Source organism: Ranitomeya variabilis, chromosome 8 (assembly GCF_051348905.1).
Source record: "Ranitomeya variabilis isolate aRanVar5 chromosome 8, aRanVar5.hap1, whole genome shotgun sequence".
Classification (NCBI taxonomy): domain Eukaryota; kingdom Metazoa; phylum Chordata; class Amphibia; order Anura; family Dendrobatidae; genus Ranitomeya; species Ranitomeya variabilis.
In genome coordinates, this window is record NC_135239.1 from 161,259,256 (window position 1) to 161,277,579 (window position 18,324).

Here is an 18,324-nt window from a genome sequence, read left to right on the forward strand (position 1 = left end):
TTTCTGAATCATCTAATGTTAGCTTCATTGGAAAAAACTGTGCTTTCCTTTCTAAAATAAGGAAAATTCTAAGTGACCCTAAACTTTTGAACGGTAGCGTACAAGTACTTTTTCCGTGTGGCTGTCCCTGCTGCTGCGGTTGATTTTCTAATTGATGATGATGCCTTTACAGTAGATCTCATTCTGAAAAAGTTTGGAAACTTTGTTTTGGTTTTGAAATTGCAAGCAGGTGTCAGCAAAAAAAGACCTCCGCTATTTTCAGCTTGCGAGATGACTATCTTACTTTCATTTCCCCGTGAGTGACTGTATAATAAGGCATGTTGGCTTGTGTGTATCTGTGTGAATACTTGAATTACGTGTACGTACGTGCCCTTAAAATGCCTCGAGGTTTCCTAAAAGTTGATATGATGTAGGCGCCTATTAAGGTGACATGCACTTAATCCTCCTTGCACAATCTTATGTGATCTTGTTACTTATAGAAGCAACTTTTCTAATCCACTTTGGCAAAATCTAACATAGATCTTAACAATATTGAATCTTTCTCTCCAAGACCATTTTGCTACTTGAAGTCCAAATTGTATAAAGAGTTGTTGTTGGCCGTGATTGGGAACAGCATGTGTCGAGTCCAGATGGATGACTTGCTTGTATATTGCATCTTTGTATAAGGATTATTGGGGATGTGCTTTTCAATAACCATAGATGGGGGGGTAAAGGGCAGAGTTTCGACACAAGATTTTGTTTTTGTTTTAACGTTTTTAAAGTTTTCGTTTTATAACAACCACTGACGTGAATTCATTTATTGTTTTTAGTTCTTCCTGAGGTTATGGATGAGAAAGATGGTTCCATTGCCGGCCAAGAGGACAAGAGAAAAGGCCCAGATGGTGACAGACCAAAAAGGCGAAAGAAAAAAGATGGTATCTAAATTGATATTATGGAATTATTTAAAATTGACCTGTCGCTTAGAAATGCTGTGTAATCTATATGCTGCACGTCATAGAACCGGAGACACCGAACTGATTGAGCTACAAGTTTGTGGGAAAAGCCTTAGTGTAACTTACAGTTTATAAATCAACATCAGCAAATTATTTGTGAAGTCTGTCCGTTTTCCAGACTGAAATCTTTCAATATAGCCGATAATGGCTGTAGAGCCTGCATTAGAGGGGCAAATTTGGGCATTTGCAATTGCCAAAGAGAATGTCAGGTGCTGTTCCACCTTTCTGTTCAGGGAAACTGTGCTTCAACTCTCCTATTAAGAGGAGCCAGTCACCCCCAAGATGCATTTTAAATGGGCGATACAGCATTGTAGGGGACTAAGCCCATATACCAACCATACTAGCACTGTACCTGTCACTGGTACAACACCAGAGAAAATAACTTAATTCTCATGCAAACGAAGAGGGTTCGGTGCACCTTGGTGTGACCAAGAGTTTGGTGCACCGTTGCGCCTCCTCATTTGTATATTGGGGCTCTTCCCCGCTTATGATTCACAGTGCTTGCTTCCTAGAGCAAACACTGCATGCTGCTGTGGTGTGTGCAGTCGCGCTCGTCATCCTCCCTGCTTCCTTTCTCCTTATACAACTCACTAAACTAATACACCCGGAAGTGCAGCGTCAGAAGAAAGCAGACCAGGAAGAGACATGTGGCCACTGGGTGCACGTGGTGCCGCACACACAATGGCGGCATTCAGACAGTGTTCACTCTGTGAAGCGAGCGCTGTCAAACAGAAGGGGACGAAGGGCCCTAATATGCAAATGAGATGGGGTAATGGTCCTCCTTGGTCACCTATAGCCCAATTAATATGCATTTTGCGGGTGACTGGGTCCCTTTAAATATCAGTCGTAGTGCCCTTGTATAATATGATGCAATTAAAAAACTATAACTGGTACTGTAAAAATAAAAAAAAGTCTGTGTTAATAGGAAAATAAAAAAAAAAGTTATGACTATGCAAAGTGAGATTGTTGGAAAAAAAATTGCTGCCAAATACAGCTAAGTTAGGAACAGGTGAAATAGCCACATGCCCTGTCCATCACGGATTAGCTGTAAAAGTTGTGATCATGGTCACCCCATCATATTGCCAGCAGTGGCTATTTATTTTTGTTTAGGCGAACTGTATGAATTGCCAACTAATATTTTGACTTTGCTGATAGAAAATATCGGGTTGGATGACGAGTCTAAATCAAAACCCCATAGAAAGCAAAAATCAAAGAAAAAAGAAACTTCAGTCGAAGCCCGGCAACAGAATACAGACGCTGACATGAAACCGGAAACGGGTGAGTCTTACAGTGGAGAATCTACGTGCTGCCCTGTGTCCCTATTAGCCAAAACTGCAGCAAAAAGTAATTTTGCTCAAAAAAGGATTCAGATGTCAGGTCTGGTTTAAGGTATCTTCAGTACTGGCACCAATGAGCTAAATGGCTATATGCAATATTCCATTTCACAGTAGCTCTTGGACGGTGCACATCCTCATTGATATATCTCTAAATGGCTACATCAGATCTCGTTTAGCTAAATATGTCTTAGAATAATCCTTCACCCCTGACTGTAAATTGGCTATACATTTCTGTCGTACAACTACAAATTTGGACTTATCTGTGCTGCAGATGCCTCTGTGTACTTGTTTTTTTTCCCCCAAACTGGGTGACTCGGTGGCATTATTTTGAAGGAGGCCTCCCGTGAAATGGACACAGCGAGGAGGTTATTAGCGCTGGTCCCACCTATGGCAAAACACAGGCAGGCTGCAAGGATGTCTGTACTCGCTCACTTGGAGGTTTAAGAAGCCAAGATCTGAGATGCTGTTTAGTCACTTCTATTCCTCCCCATGTACATGGATGGGACATAATGATTGGTTACCTTGCCTCCAAAATCGTGGCTATGCAGGGTTATAAAAAGTCTGTTTCTTCCCTGCTCACTTTCTACGTAAATTAATTACCCAGGACTCTCCCCTGTTGGTTAGTGTAGTAGCTGCTGCAAAAAGCATCTCTCCTTCTGTCTATCTCAATAATTTTATTTGGCACAGTGAGGACTTGGCTGCGGTTTTTTATTCCATTAAGGCTAAGTTCACACGAGCGTGAAAACCCAAACACATTTTTTTTTCTCATTTGTCATCTGTATGCAATCTGTTTTAATACATCAGAAGTTATTATACATTGACAAGACTAAATACACTTTCTTATGTTAAAGAACTGCAATGTATCCATAACAATCGGATGCTATATGGTGGCTCTGTATGGAATCCTTTTTTTTTTTTTTACGAGCACCTATGGCCTTGAATGAGTGAGTTTCATCCTGCATAGACAAAGTGCCTGCCGTGATTATTATTTTTATTTTAAGTCGCAATTCAGTCTGTGTAAAAAATCGCTCATCTGTACTACCCCACTGAACACCATTGGTCTGAGTGCTAGACTGCATGAGAACGGTCATGAGAACTTGGCCTTATTGAGGTCTGCAGCAAAACTCGTCCTAATCTGGGACTGGTTATCTTGTAAGGAGTAGTCTAAACTGGACAACCGTGGGTTTTTGACATTCATTAGAATTTTACACTCTGGGAGAAATTTTAATTCAAGGTGAGATGATCACACAAAATGATACTGAAAATATTCAAGGAGGTGTAAAGTGTAGATGATGTTATCTGTGTGCACCATATTGTGTCTGAGTTGAATTATAAAAGTTCTAATATTAATTAACAAATATGTTATCTATTAAAAAATTTTGTGATATGTGCCATGTAAGATTTTTGTGACTGTTCCCTATTCATTTCTTCACTTAGATGAGATCAGAATTCAAACATCAGAGAGAAAGAAAAGAACAGGGAGGAAACCTAATACTGTAACCACCAAGAAGGAAGAGGAAGAAGTCCAGGTGGCGGAGACAGTGTCCAAGCCTCTCCACCTCAGTGTGAGCTCTCACAAGTATGTAGGAGCACATGTATCCATCCAAGGTATATGAAGGCAAGTCTCATTCATGGAGTAATTGACAGATCAGATTTCCATACATCCCATATACTGTATTTTTTTTTTTTTACGAGGGCGCAGGGGGACTGTGGAAAGCTGTGCTGGAGGCCAAACGTATTGGAGCCAGAGCATTTGGTCTGTTTCTGAGGTCACAGAGAACCTGGAGCAGTAAACCCCTGGAAGAAGAGGCTGCCGAGAAGTTCAGGAGAACATGTGAGGAGTTGGGCTTTGAGTCCCGTTATATACTGCCACATAGCCCTTACCTTATGAACCTTGGCTCACCTAAGCCAGGTATACCTAAAATTACCATACTTCTGATATGGTTTTTCTTTTATGTGCATGCTTTACTCTTACATTCTATTCAAAGATGTGTTTCAGAAAAGTCGCGCTATGCTAGTTGAAGAATTAATCCGGTGCCAGAAGCTTGGTCTTACATTATACAACATTCACCCTGGATCCCATATTGGTGAAATGCCAGTCAGCAAGTGCCTGGAACTCATTGCTGACGGGATAAATCACGCTCACTCACAAGTGCCAGGAGTAGCAGTAGGTATGCAAATTTTTGGCCTAAAAAAGAAAAAAAAAGTACCTGCCTAACCTTGATGATCTTAGAACTAGTATTTTTTAAAGGCATTCAACCTTCATATTCATAGAGTTGAAAGACATGTGTTATCTATATACATATATTTGGACATACAGAGGGGAAAATAAGTATTTGATGTACTGCTGATTTTGCAATTTTTCCCACCTACAAAGAATGGAGTGGCCTGTAATTTTTATCATAGGTACACGTCAACTGTGAGAGACAGAATCTAAAAATCTAAATCATAAAATCAAATTGTATGATTTTCAAGTAATTAAATTGCATTTTATTGCATGAAATAAGTATTTGATCACCGACCAACCAGCAAGAATTCTGTCTCTTACAGGACCTGTACGTTTTTCTTTAAGAAGACCTCCTACTCTGCACTCATTACCTGTATTAATGTGCACCAATTTGAACTTATTACCTGTATAAAAGACACCTGTCCACACACTCAATCACACTCCAACCTCTCCACCATGGCCAAGACCAAAGAGCTGTCTAAGGATAACAGAGATAAAATTGAAGACCTGCACAAGGCTGGGAAGGGCTACAGGACAATAGTGAGAAAGCAGCAACCGTTGCCGCAAATATTAGAAAATGGAAGAAACACAAGATGACAAGATGTCCGTCTTCCTCGGTTTGTGGCTCCATGCAAGATCTCACCTTGTAGAGTAAGGATGATTGTGAGAAAGGTCAGGAATCAACCCAGAGCTACAAGGGAGGACCTGATTAATGACCTGAAGAGAGCTGGGTCCACAGTCTCAAACATTACCGTTAGTAGCACACTACGCCGTCGTGGATTAAAATACTACAGGGCACGCAAGGTCCCCTGCTCACACCAGCACATGTCCAGGCCCATTTGAAGTTCGCCAATAACTATCTGTAGGATCCAGAAGAGGCATGGGAGTTTTGGCATCAACTCCACTTGCCGTGTTTTGAGGAAGAAGGATGAGTACAACCCCAAGAACACCATCCCAACCGTGAAGCATGGTGAGGGAAACCTCATACCTTGGGGGTGCTTTTCTACGAATGTGACAGGACTACTGCACCATTTTGAAGGGAGGATGGACGGGGTCATGCATCGCAAGATTTTGGCTAACGACCTCCTTTCCTCAGTAAGAGCATTGAAGGTGGCTCATGGCTGGGTCTTCCAGTATGACAATGACCCAAAACACAGCCAGGGCAGCTAAGAAGTGGCTCTGTAAGAAGCATTTTAAAGTTCTGGAGTGGCCTAGCCAGTCTCCAGACCTCAACCAAATAGAAAATCTTTGTAGGGAGCTGAAACTCAATGTTGCTCTGTGACTACCCTGAAACTGTAGAGTAGGCCGCCCGTACCTTTTTACGGTATTGCTGTTCTTGCTCGTCCTACATCTATCTGCATGTTTTACAGAGCTTGCTTTTCTGTCTACCATTTTAGTTAGTTCTTTATCATCTTGTGTCACCAAGCTGTTTATTATTCTGTCATCTCCCAGTGTTAGAGAACATGAGCTGTCAAGGTAACACGGTTGGAGGTCGCTTCGAGGAGCTGCGAGGAATTATTGACCACATCAAGGATAAGTCTCGTATTGGCGTGTGCCTAGACACGTGTCACGCCTTTGCTGCCGGTGAGTTCTGTGCTGCGTATATCCTGTCTATAACCCCTTCTGTGTCTCAGTTACAAATCCTGACAGGTTGGTGTTGAATTTCTGGCCTTCAATTTCAGGTCACAATTTGTCGGAAAAAAATGGACTCCATCATATGTTAGATGAGTTTGAGAAGATTGTTGGGCTTTCATACCTTAAAGCTGTCCACCTGAATGACTCCAAAGGTCAGTCTTTAGACTTTGTCCATCACAAGGATAATATATAGCCAATGTTTTCATGCCCACATTAATGTGTCCTGCACCTTGATGTACATATACCTCGGGGTACGGGTGTATGGAGCTGGCTCAGGGGCTGTGTATGCACCATACATGGCGTGTTTTAGCTGTGTTAGCCAGCACCTGCCTCTAACAGCAGCAATCAGAGCTAGCTCCAATTGCTGTCGTTTTAAAAGGAACCTGTCATGTCCCTAAATGTTAATAACTTGCAGATATGGGGTTTATCTGCAAATTGAGTTGCAATGCTGCCTGGCCAGGTGGATACCCAGAGAAAATTAACTTTTTCTCTCCCAGGAACTATCTTTCAGTCATTTGGGCAGTGCAGAGAGCTACAGTCAGCATTGAGAGCGGTGGCTGTAAGCATGCGCAGGCACTTTGACAGCTCTCTGTGCAGAGCGAGCTGGCAATCAAAGTTCTGCGGCGTGCCTACAGTCGCGGCGCACTGTGTACTGAGCGGTGTCTGTACCTGCCCTGTGTATTGCCCTATGACTGAAAGCCATCAGCTCACAGGAGGAGATGGGTTCAATATCTCCAGGTAGCTGCACTTTCATTAAGGCGCCACAATAGCATTGAAACTCCATTTACCTGCAGATTAGCCCTATATCTGCAGGATAATAGCGTTTGGTGACATGATGGGTTCCCATTCACCATTTAGATGCCCCTGTCCTGTTGCCATTGCACGCGTATCCCATCATACCCTGTTCCACCACAAGGCAATTACAGTCTGCCGATGGGGCTACTGTAGCAGCTGGGGGCCAACTTAAGGCCTCAGTCACTGCCATCTTTACACTCCCATGACCCATTGTGGAGTTCACAAGAGAACATTATTCCTCCATATTGCCACAGTTTAGTGTTGCATAAGCGATCAAACAATCGCAGGTTCGAGTCCCCTAAGGGGAAGAAAATTATTAGAAAAATAGAAGATTCAGTGCCGAGCTCCTCTTGTAAGACATGCTCCTGTTTTCAAAATGGTTGCTGATAGAGGCGCATGTGACCAGATCAGTCCATCATCATCCAATTGAGAAACCACTTTTAAGTGTGCGGTGTTCTTGTATGGGGCTGATGGACAGGTCTGGTCACATGCTCCTCTCTCAGCGGCCATTTTGTGAACATGAGCGCCATGCAGTCTTGTAAGGAAGGCCGTACTAACAAATGGGCAGCACTTCACATAGAAGGAGAACCTGTAGATTTGTAGGCATAATCCAGCTCTATTGGTGTAGTGTCTCCTCCATCAAACAACTAGGGGTAAATAAAAAAGTAAAAAACAAAAACAAAAAAACACTTAATTCGAATCCCCCACCCTCCTTTAAAAAAAAAATAAATATATATATTCATCTGTAAACCTATTGATATAAAATTGTGTGATCTGCATGATATATGTTGTAAAGGGAAAGAAAAATCGAAACACCCAAATTTTTTTTTATTACGTTGCAAAGAAACAAAATAAGAAACATAAAAATATAATATGTAACCCAAGATGGTATGAATAAAAATGTCAGCTCGCCATGCTACAAATTAACCCCCTCACAGATCTATTGAAAGATAAAAAGTGATGGGGGTTGAAAATGAAACTTTTACCCTTCGCCACGACAGCACCCCACATGAGAGAGAGGGATCCGCCCCATAGGAACAGGAAACCTACAGAATAAAAGGAGGCAGTCCCCTCTCCTCCTCAGTTTAGGTTTCCTGTTCCTACAGGGACCCGGCTTACCTACAGATGAAGAGGATCCCTGGGCCATGCACCCACCTGCGTCGGTATCTGAGGGAACGGCAGGGGCTGCGGTTCCAGAAGCAGCGGCGGGGGAGCCCCTGCTTGCAGCCTCCCCCCTCGTCTGGCCAAGCATCCACGGTCCGGGTCCGGTCACCGTGGGTCCGCCCGGCACCGTGAGGACGCGCGCGCTGCAGCGGCCGGCTTAATACTTCTGGCCGCCGCATGGTGAGTGAGAGCGGCGCGTCTAACCCGGAAGTCGCTGGAGCACTTCCGGGTTGGTCCGGGGAGGCAGGAGAATGAGCGGCAGATTCAAAAATGCAGCGCTAGCGTCGGGCCGGTGTGTGTAAGATGGCTTCACCGGCCGACGATGCGCACTTGCCCGCAGTGCAACAGCGTTCTCCTAGCAAGGAGAGAAGCGCTAAGAGCAGCACAAAGAGTGGTGGTCGACCTCCAGAGAAGGGTTCTACCACCAAACGAAATCCGCCTCCAGAACCGGTACCTGTCAGCTTCACTGGGTGAGTTTTTGAAAGAGTCTCTTCCTATATGCTGATATATGTTCCTCCTGTATCTTTCCTCTAGACTAAGAAAAGGACACATAAGTCCAAGCACAAGGAATGTGCTTTATGTACGCAGCCCCTCCCGGATGATTATGTTAAAAAACTGTGTTCGGAGTGTATCATGCAAACCTTACGGCAGGAAAACATAATGACTCCATCAGATGTCAGAGCCATAATCCGGGAAGAAATGCAGGGGTTGGCGCAGACAAGTACCACCAGTACCCGTCAGCTTAGTAGGTCCAAATCTCCAGTCAGTTCACAGTCAGAGGATGTATGTATATCCTCAGGTGAAGCGGAATCCCAGCCGAGCTCATCCGAGACTGAAGGGGGACTTTGTCTTCCCAACAGCAGTGTGGACCATTTAATAAAATCTGTCAGAAGCACGATGGGGTGCTCAGATGAGAAAGAAAGTAAATCGGCTCAGGACATCATGTTCGCGGGGTTAGGACAGAGGAAACGTAGGTCCTTCCCCGTCATAAAAACTATTAAAGAAATAGTAAAAAAAGAGTGGGATAAGCAAAATAGAGGATTTCTACCATCATCCTCTAAAAGACGCTATCCCTTCAGCGACGAGGAGCTAAATACCTGGTCAAAGGTGCCGAAGGTTGATGCCGCTGTAGCCTCCACAACCAAACAGTCGGTCTTACCGGTGGAGGATTCAGGAGTCCTGACAGACCCGCTGGACCGTAAAGCAGAAGCTTTACTAAAAAGGTCATGGGAAGCCAACACGGGGGCGTTCAGGCCCGCCATATCTAGTACCTGCACTGCGAGGTCACTACTAGTGTGGATGGAGCAACTGGAGGAACAGATTAGAGGTAGAACTTCGAGAGAGTCAATCCTGCCGAAATTCCCTCTAATCAAAGAAGCAGTAGCATTCCTGGCTGATGCCTCTGTGGATTCGCTACGCCTAGCAGCCAGGTCAGCCGGCCTAGTAAACACAGCCCGGCGAGCACTCTGGCTAAAGAACTGGAAAGGGGACGCACAGGCCAAAGCAAAACTTTGTGTGATCCCCTGCCAGGGTGAGTTCCTTTTCGGAAAAGCGCTGGATGAACTCCTGAGTAAAGCAGGAGAAAGGAAAAAAGGCTTCCCTAACCAGTATCTTCCATCCTACAGGAGAGCCTTCAAAAGACGTCCCTTTACCAGGAACAAGCCGTTCGAACAAAGGGAGCGATGGGAGTCGAAGGAACCGAAGCAAAAAGGTGCCTTTTTTAGCGGGTCCCATAACCCGAAACGCAAATACCGCTAACCAGGAGGTGGGCGGCAGATTAAAATTCTTCCTCCCCAGGTGGGAACAAATAACATCCAGCCAGTGGATTCTGGACATTGTACAATACGGCCTAAAATTGGAATTTGACCGAATCCCTTGGGATTCCTTTATAGTAACATCTCCAAAAGGTCAAGACCAACAAAGGGCTCTGGAATCAGAGATCCTATCTCTTCTGTCTAAAAAAGTCCTGATAGAAGTTCCCCAGGATCAAGAAGGGAAGGGGTTCTATTCCCCTTTATTCTTGATCAATAAGCCTGATGGTTCATTTAGAACCATCATAAATCTCAAGAGATTAAACACCTTCCTACGTAATCATACCTTCAAAATGGAATCCATTAGTTCAACCATAAAACTCTTGTTTCCTAGGTGTGTCATGGCCGGAATAGACTTAAAGGATGCCTATTATCATCTTCCCATACATGCCGAACATCAAAAGTATCTAAGGGTAGCAGTCACCCTGGAAGGACAGGTTCGTCACTTTCAGTATGTAGCAATGCCATTTGGGCTTTCTATGGCTCCCCGCATCTTCACTAAGGTGATATTAGAAGTGATGGCTCATCTACGTCAACGAGATACCTTGATAATACCCTACCTAGATGACTTTCTAGTGGTGGGAAACTCTATGCTTCAGTGTAAAACTCGTCTATCTAATACGATCTCGTCCCTACAGGAGTTAGGTTGGATCGTCAACTTCGAAAAATCCCGGCTGAATCCAGAAACCGTCCAGACATTTCTAGGAATCCAGCTAGACTCCGTAAGTCAGAGATGCTTCCTCCCCCAGGCAAAGAAACTGACTATACAATCAAGGGTATCAGACGCAATACGCAACCCCTACATGACACTAAGGAAGGGCATGTCTTTACTGGGGTCATTATCATCATGTATCCCTGCTGTACCATGGGCACAATTTCATACTCGTCAATTACAGTATGAGGTATTGTCGGCTCAGGGAAAAGACGGACATCTAGAAAGCAGAATATCTCTTTCCAAAGATGTCTTAGAATCACTATCCTGGTGGCTAGACATGGACCACCTCTCAGAAGGTGTGCCATGGATAATAGACCCGTCTAAAATAATTACCACCGACGCCAGCCCTATTGGGTGGGGAGCACATATGAAAGATAGTCTGGCCCAAGATACTTGGGACCAGGCAGAATTGTCATGTTCCTCCAATTGGAAGGAGTTAAAAGCGGTAGAATATGCCTTAAATCACTTTCTTCCGCAGATTCAAGGAGCAAATGTAAGAATTTACTCGGACAATTCCACCACAGTGGCATATGTGAACCGTCAGGGTGGTACAAGGTCAGGAAGTCTAATGACCATAGCTGCAGACATCTTCCAGCTGGCAGAGACTCATCTAACATCCCTAACAGCCCTGCACATCAGAGGTGTAGAGAACATCAGGGCAGACTACCTCAGCCGAAACGAGTTACGTCAAGGGGAATGGACCTTAAACAGATCCATATTCAGTATGATAACAGAATCATGGGGGATACCACAAATCGACCTATTTGCCACAAGAGACAACCGGCAAGTAAGAAGGTTCGCTTCCCTGAACGCCATGGATCACCCAGATATGTTGGACTCTCTCCACCATCCTTGGAGGTTCCAGCTGGCATACGCCTTTCCTCCGATGTCTCTGATTCCATTAGTGATCAGAAAGATCAGGAGGGAACAAGCAAGAGTAATCCTCATTGCACCATTCTGGCCGAAAAGACCATGGTTCTCTTGTCTCCAGACCATGTGCCTATGCGATCCATGGATTCTCCCATCAGACAAGAAGCTGCTGTCCCAAGGCCCCTTTTTCCACCCGCAAGTGAAAGGTCTTCACTTGACGGCGTGGAATTTGAGAGGCAACTACTAAGATCAAGAGGGTTCTCAGCAGAACTAGTAAACACCCTCTTATTGAGCAGGAAAAGATCTACCACCCTGATATATAGTAGGGTATGGAATAAATTCTTAGACTTTTACACGGTACCGTTCACTAAGCAAGTTCCAGTCACACCTATTCTAGAGTTCTTGCAAAAAGGCCGAGAGTTGGGGTTATCTGTAAACACCTTAAGAGTTCAGGTCTCGGCATTAGGAGCCCTATATGGATGCAATATAGCAGCTAATAGGTGGATCTCCAGATTCATAAAATCTTGTGAACGTAGTAAAGCGGTCCATATTCCCCGTCTACCTCCGTGGGATTTAAATCTAGTGCTAGAGGCCTTAACCAGCTCCCCATTTGAGCCACTAGATTCAATACCTTTAAAAATCCTGACATATAAAGTAGCCCTCTTGGTAGCCCTAACCTCAGCTAGACGGGTTAGCGACATCCAGGCCCTATCAGTAGACCCACCCTTCTTACTGATATTCCATGATCGGATAGTCCTAAAACCAGACCCCTCATACCTCCCTAAGGTAGCGTCCACCTACCACAGGTCCCAAGAGATATTTCTCCCTTCCTTTTTTGATTCACCTATAACTCCAGAACAGCATAAATTCCACACCTTAGATGTCAGAAGAGCCATCCTGACCTATATAGAAAGGTGTCAGACATGGAGGGAGAGTAGGGCTCTGTTTATCTCCTTTCAGGGCCACAAGAAAGGACATGGGGTCACGAGAGCTACCATATCTCGATGGATTAGAGATGCTATCTGCTTGGCCTATACATCAAAAGGCGAGATTCCTCCAGCGGGTATTAAAGCGCACTCAACACGAGCCATGGCTTCCTCCTGGGCGGAACAAGCAGATGTACCGATCCATTTAATATGTAAGGCCGCAACTTGGTCTACACCTTCTACCTTTTACAACCATTATAGACTTGATCTATCTACATCTTCTGATCTGACCTTTGGTAGAGCTGTTCTTAATACAGTAGTCCCACCCAAATAATGACTCTGAAAATCTCTCATGTGGGGTGCTGTCGTGGTGAAGGGTAAAAAGCCGGATTACTCACCGGTAATGCTCTTTTAATGAGTCCACGACAGCACCCATTTACTACCCTCCCTAAATTAGGCACAGCTGTTCCTTTTAAATTCACAAATAATGGTTGTATAGAGTTTAAGATATTTATGTTGCTGAATAAGAATTAATACTAAAGCTTTTGCGGTTCCCTTTTTGTACTCTGTAAACTAAACTGAGGAGGAGAGGGGACCGCCTCCTTTTATTCTGTAGGTTTCCTGTTCCTATGGGGCGGATCCCTCTCTCTCATGTGGGGTGCTGTCGTGGACTCATTAAAAGAGCATTACCGGTGAGTAATCCGGCTTTTTTTTTTCCAAAATTCAGATTTTTTATTTTATTTTAAAACCACTATACATGTTTGCTATTGCCGTAATCGTACCCATAAAGTCATGTTATTTTTAAATACACAATTAACGCTGTAAGAGTGAAACTAAAAATACTATGGCGAAATTGCGTTATTTTTCACCATTTAATCACGCTTAGATTTTTTTTTTCCCCGTACACTACACGGTAAAATGAATGGTGTCTTCTGATACAAGACTCGTCCCCCCCAAAAAAAAATGAAGCCTACTTACATCTATTCCGATGAAAAAATAAAAATGTTATGGCTCATTGTAAAGGGTGAGCAATAAATGGAAAAGAAACAAATAAAAATTGTCTGCAGAGGTGAGAGGCTAATGAGAAATTGCGGTTCAATACAAAACTGAAATTGTCACAGTGCCCGGTGTTTCCTTAACTATGACCAGTAGGGGGAGTGCTGTCATTATATTTGGGGTCAGTCAGTAACTTACAAGACATTTTAATGTAACTTTCTACAAGTGGCAAGAAGTGTTGCTGGGGGGTGAGTGACTGCTGAATTTGTGGACTACAACGATCGGAAACCTTTAAAAAAAAAAAAAAGAATAATAATAGTAAAAAAAAAACATAAGAATGAAAGTAAGGCATTTTCTGATGTACCCTCTCATGGGATAATTATAATGATGAGATTCTGGGATCCGTATATACTTAAAGGGAATCTATCATCTGAAAATGACCTATTGTCTTCTGGTGTTCAAGCGCAATTGGCCACAGTACTCACATGACATAAAACTCAGCTGCTGCTAATGGGATGCGTCACGTTCACTTTCCTTGGATGAAACTTGCACATCTGCGGGTGGTGCGAGCGCTGCAGGCCATTGATTGGCTGCAGCGTTCATGTATAACATTGTCATTCGAGCTCGTGCCAACATTGCTAGAACAGCACAGATGCTGGAGCAAAGTATAAGGTTTTTATTTTTTTAAAATTTTATGAGAAAACCGCATCTTGGCCATCTTGGAGTGAGTGCAAAAGATGCTGTGGGCCAGGCCGGTAACAGCAAACATATAGTAGTTGTAAATGCGTATTCCCGCACTCATCATATTTAAAAATCATGTTTTATTTTTCCAGAATAAAAATCATACAAAAAAAGCATAATTGGGCGCATACTTGACTTCCTATGCGTTTCAGGCACCGGTTCTTACTTGTAGCAAAGTATGCAGACAAGTATAAGGGCAAGCATATGGGACCAATAGGGCGTTTCAAGCAATCCGGTTCTTTGTCATGGCAAATCATACAAACCAGTATGACGGATAGCATACCGGACGGTTAGAATACTGCACTACTAGCGCGTTTCACACATTCCGCTTCTTACTCTTGGCCAGCTATGGTGTTCAATATGAAGGTTGCTGGAATATCATGTGTTGTTTTATTTTTCTTGGGGGACTACAGGATTTAGGAACGGTTGTGCGAGTAGTGGACACACTTTTTCTAAGTGTTCTGTTAATGTTCTTCTGATATGGCTGCTCAACATCAAGTTCTTCAACTAAAGCAGTCACTGTTACAGCTCGGTTTTCTTGGTTTCGGGTGGCTCTGGATGTGTGTTTACTCTTATCAGGATCATGTTTAGTAAAGGATTAGTTATGGTTTAAATCCTTCTTTAGAACTGAAACAGGATACAAATGTTTAACCATGAAGTATTAAAGGAGTACTTCAGCCTATAATCATAGTCTGCCTATAATCATAGGCTGCCCCCCTATTCCCTATTGAAACCGGATGAGACTAGTAGGCACATGACCACAATCATGTAACTCGCATACATGCGATCACATCACCATTTGCTCACTCGGGGCATACAGGGTATTTATGACGTGATTACATCGCCCACTGTCACCATTCAGCAGTTGGCAGTAACATAGTGACCGAAGACTTTTAAGATGAGAAAATCACCTTTATGGTACCAAGAAATGCAAACATTGCTATAGTTTGACCACCTTTTTGTGTGTGTGTGTGTGTGTGTGTGTGTGTGTGTGTGTGTGTGTACAGTACAGACCAAAAGTTTGGACACCCCTTCTCATTTAAAGATTTTTCTGTATTTTCATGACTATGAAAATTGTACATTCACACTGAAGGCATCAAAACTATGAATTAACACATGTGGAATTACATACTTAAAAAAGTGTGAAGCAACTGAAATTATGTCTTATATTCTAGGTTCTTCAAAATAGCCACCTTTTGCTTTGATGACTGCTTTGCACACTCTTGGGAATCTCTTGATGAGCTTCAAGAGGTAGTCACCGGGAATGGTTTTAACTTCACAGGTGTGCCCTGTCAGGTTTAATAAGTGGGATTTCTTGCCTTATAAATGATGTTGGGACCATCAGTTGTGTTGTGCAGAAGTCTGGTGGATACACAGCTGATAGTCCTACTGAATAGACTGTTAGAATTTGTATTATGGCAAGAAAAAAGCAGCTAAGTAAAGAAAAACGAGTGGCCATCATTACTTTAAGAAATGGAGGTCACTCAGTCCGAAAAATTTGGAAAAATTTAAAGTGTCCCCAAGTGCGGTGGCAAAAACCATCAAGCGCTACAAAGAAACTGTCTCACATGAGGACCGCCCCAGGAAAGGAAGACCAAGAGTCACCTCTGCTTCTGAGGATAAGTTTATCCGAGTCACCAGCCTCAAAAATCACAGCAGCTCAGATTAGAGACCAGGTCAATGCCACACAGAGTTCTAGCAGCAGACACATCTCTACAACAACTGTTAAGAGGAGACTTTGTGCAGCTGGCCTTCATGGTAAAATAGCTGCTAGCAAACCACTGCTAAGGACAGGCAACAAGCAGAAGAGACTTGTTTGGGCTAAAGAACACAAGGAATGGACACTAAACCAGTGGAAATCTGTGCTTTGGTCTGATGAGTCCAAATTTGAGATCTTTGGTTCCAACCACCGTGTCTTTGTGCGATGCAGAAAAGGTGAACGGATGGACTCTACATGCCTGGTTCCCACCGTGAAGCATGGAGGAGGAGGTGTGATGGTGTGGGGGTGCTTTACTGGTGACACTGTTGGGGATTTCAAAATTGAAGGCATAATGAACCAGCAGGGCTACCACAGCATCTTGCAGCGGAATGCTATTCCATCCGGTTTGCATTTAGTTGGACCATCATTTATTTTTCAACAGGACAATGACCCCAAACACACCTCCAGGCTGTGTGAGGGCTATTTGACCAAGAAGAAGAGTGATGGGGTGCTACGCCAGATGACCTGACCTCCACAGTCACCAGACCTGAACCCAATCGAGATGGTTTGGGGTGAGCTGGACCCCAGAGTAAAGGCAAAAGGGCCAACAAGTGCTAAGGTGTTGTGAATTCTGCTCTTGGGCTCCCTCCGGTGGTTGTTGGTGGTAGTGCAGTTGTCTTGGGGTTGTAATCCAGGGCAGGTGTTTCTGCTGATTGCAGCTCTATTAGGTATTTAGGTGTGCAGGATCCATGAGTCCTTGCCAGTTGTCCATTGTACTTGGAGGGATTGCATCTCTCTCTGGCTCCTCATGCCCTGCTGCCAATTCAGCTAAGATAAGTGTCTGGTTTTTTGTCTCTGTGCACACATGCAGTGTGCTTTGCAATTCAGTGCAATTCATTGTGTTTTTGTCCAGCTTAGACCTTGTTTGGATTTTTCAGTCATGCTGGATTCTCAGGAGATGCAGATATACTTTCTATGTCTTTAGTTAGATGTAGAATATTTGTATTATCTGCTGTGGATATTTTTAGGATTTTAATACTGACCGCTTAGAATTCTGTCCTATCCTTTTCTATTTAGCTAGCGTGTGTCTTTCCTCTTATACTCACAGTCAATATTTGTGGGGGGCTGCCTATCCTTTGGGGTTCTGCTCTGAGGCAAGATAGAATTCCCATTTCCATCTATAGGGGTATTTAGTCCTCCGGCTGTGTCGAGGTGTCTAGGACGTGTTAGGTACATCCCACGGCTACTTCTAGTTGCGGTGTTAGTTTAGGGTTTGCGGTCAGTACAGGTACCACCTACTCCTGAGAGAGTCTCTCAAGGTTACAGGATCATAACAGTACAACTGGCCAACAATGAGTTAAATGCATCTCAGAAGAAGGGAAGAAAGAGCCATTTTTTTTTTTCTGTAGCCTGCTTTGTCTTTTCTTCCCTCTTTTCCTCTGGGTGACTGAGGAGTCTTGTGCTAGCATGGATGTTCAGGGATTAGTTTCTCGTGTAGACCAGCTTGCTGCTAGGGTGCAGGGTATTTCTGATTATATTGTTCAGACTCCGCTTTTAGAGCCTAGGATTCCTACTACTGATTTGTTTTTTGGGGACAGGTCCAAATTTTTGAGTTTTAAAAACAACTGTAAACTGTTTTTTGCTCTGAAGCCTCAATCCTCTGGTGATCCCATTCAGCAGGTTAAAATTGTCATCTCCCTGCTGCGTGGCGACCCTCAGGATTGGGCATTTTCCCTGGAATCTGGGAATCCGGCCTTGCTTAATGTAGATGCCTTTTTTCAGGCTCTAGGATGACTATATGATGAACCAAATTCTGTGGATCAAGCAGAGAAGACCTTGTTGGCCCTGTCTCAGGGTCAAGAAGCGGCAGAATTGTATTGTCAGAAATTTAGAAAATGGTCTGTGCTGACTAAATGGAATGAGGATGCTTTGGCGGCAATTTTCAGAAAGGGTCTTTCTGAATCTGTTAAAGATGTTATGGTGGGGTTTCCCACGCCTGTTGGTCTGAGTGATTCTATGTCTCTGGCCATTCAGATTGACCGGCGCTTGCGGGAGCGCAGAACTGTGCGCGCTGTGGCGTTGTCCTCAGAACAGATGCCTATGCAGTGTGATAGGATTCTGTCTAGAATGGAACAACAAGGATTCAGACGTCAGAATAGGTTGTGTTTTTATTGTGGCGATGCTTCTCATGTCATTTCAGTCTGCCCTAGGCGTACAAAGAGAATCGCTAGTTCAGTTACCATCGGAACTATACAACCTGAATTTCTGTTATCTGTGACCTTGATCTGCTCATTGTCGTCATTTTCTGTCATGGCGTGTTTGGATTCAGGCGCCGCTTTGAACTTAATGGACTTTGAATTTGCCAGGCGTTGTGGTTTCCCCTTGCAGTCTTTGCAGAACCCTATTCCTTTAAGGG

The 18,324-nt window shown here is 43.8% G+C and overlaps 1 protein-coding gene across 3 annotated transcripts in view; it reads left to right on the forward strand.

The window, feature by feature from the left end:
* The window catches only part of LOC143787695 (putative endonuclease 4), a 47,168-nt gene that overhangs the window by 6,076 nt on the left and 22,768 nt on the right, over positions 1–18,324 (forward strand). For all 3 annotated transcript variants that reach the window (XM_077276639.1, XM_077276640.1, XM_077276642.1), the window contains 7 exons: positions 810–914; positions 2,148–2,270; positions 3,767–3,937; positions 4,032–4,241; positions 4,318–4,500; positions 6,009–6,140; positions 6,239–6,343. In XM_077276639.1, coding sequence (XP_077132754.1) covers positions 810–914; positions 2,148–2,270; positions 3,767–3,937; positions 4,032–4,241; positions 4,318–4,500; positions 6,009–6,140; positions 6,239–6,343 — 1,029 coding nt within the window. The remainder of the gene's footprint in view (positions 1–809; positions 915–2,147; positions 2,271–3,766; positions 3,938–4,031; positions 4,242–4,317; positions 4,501–6,008; positions 6,141–6,238; positions 6,344–18,324) is intronic.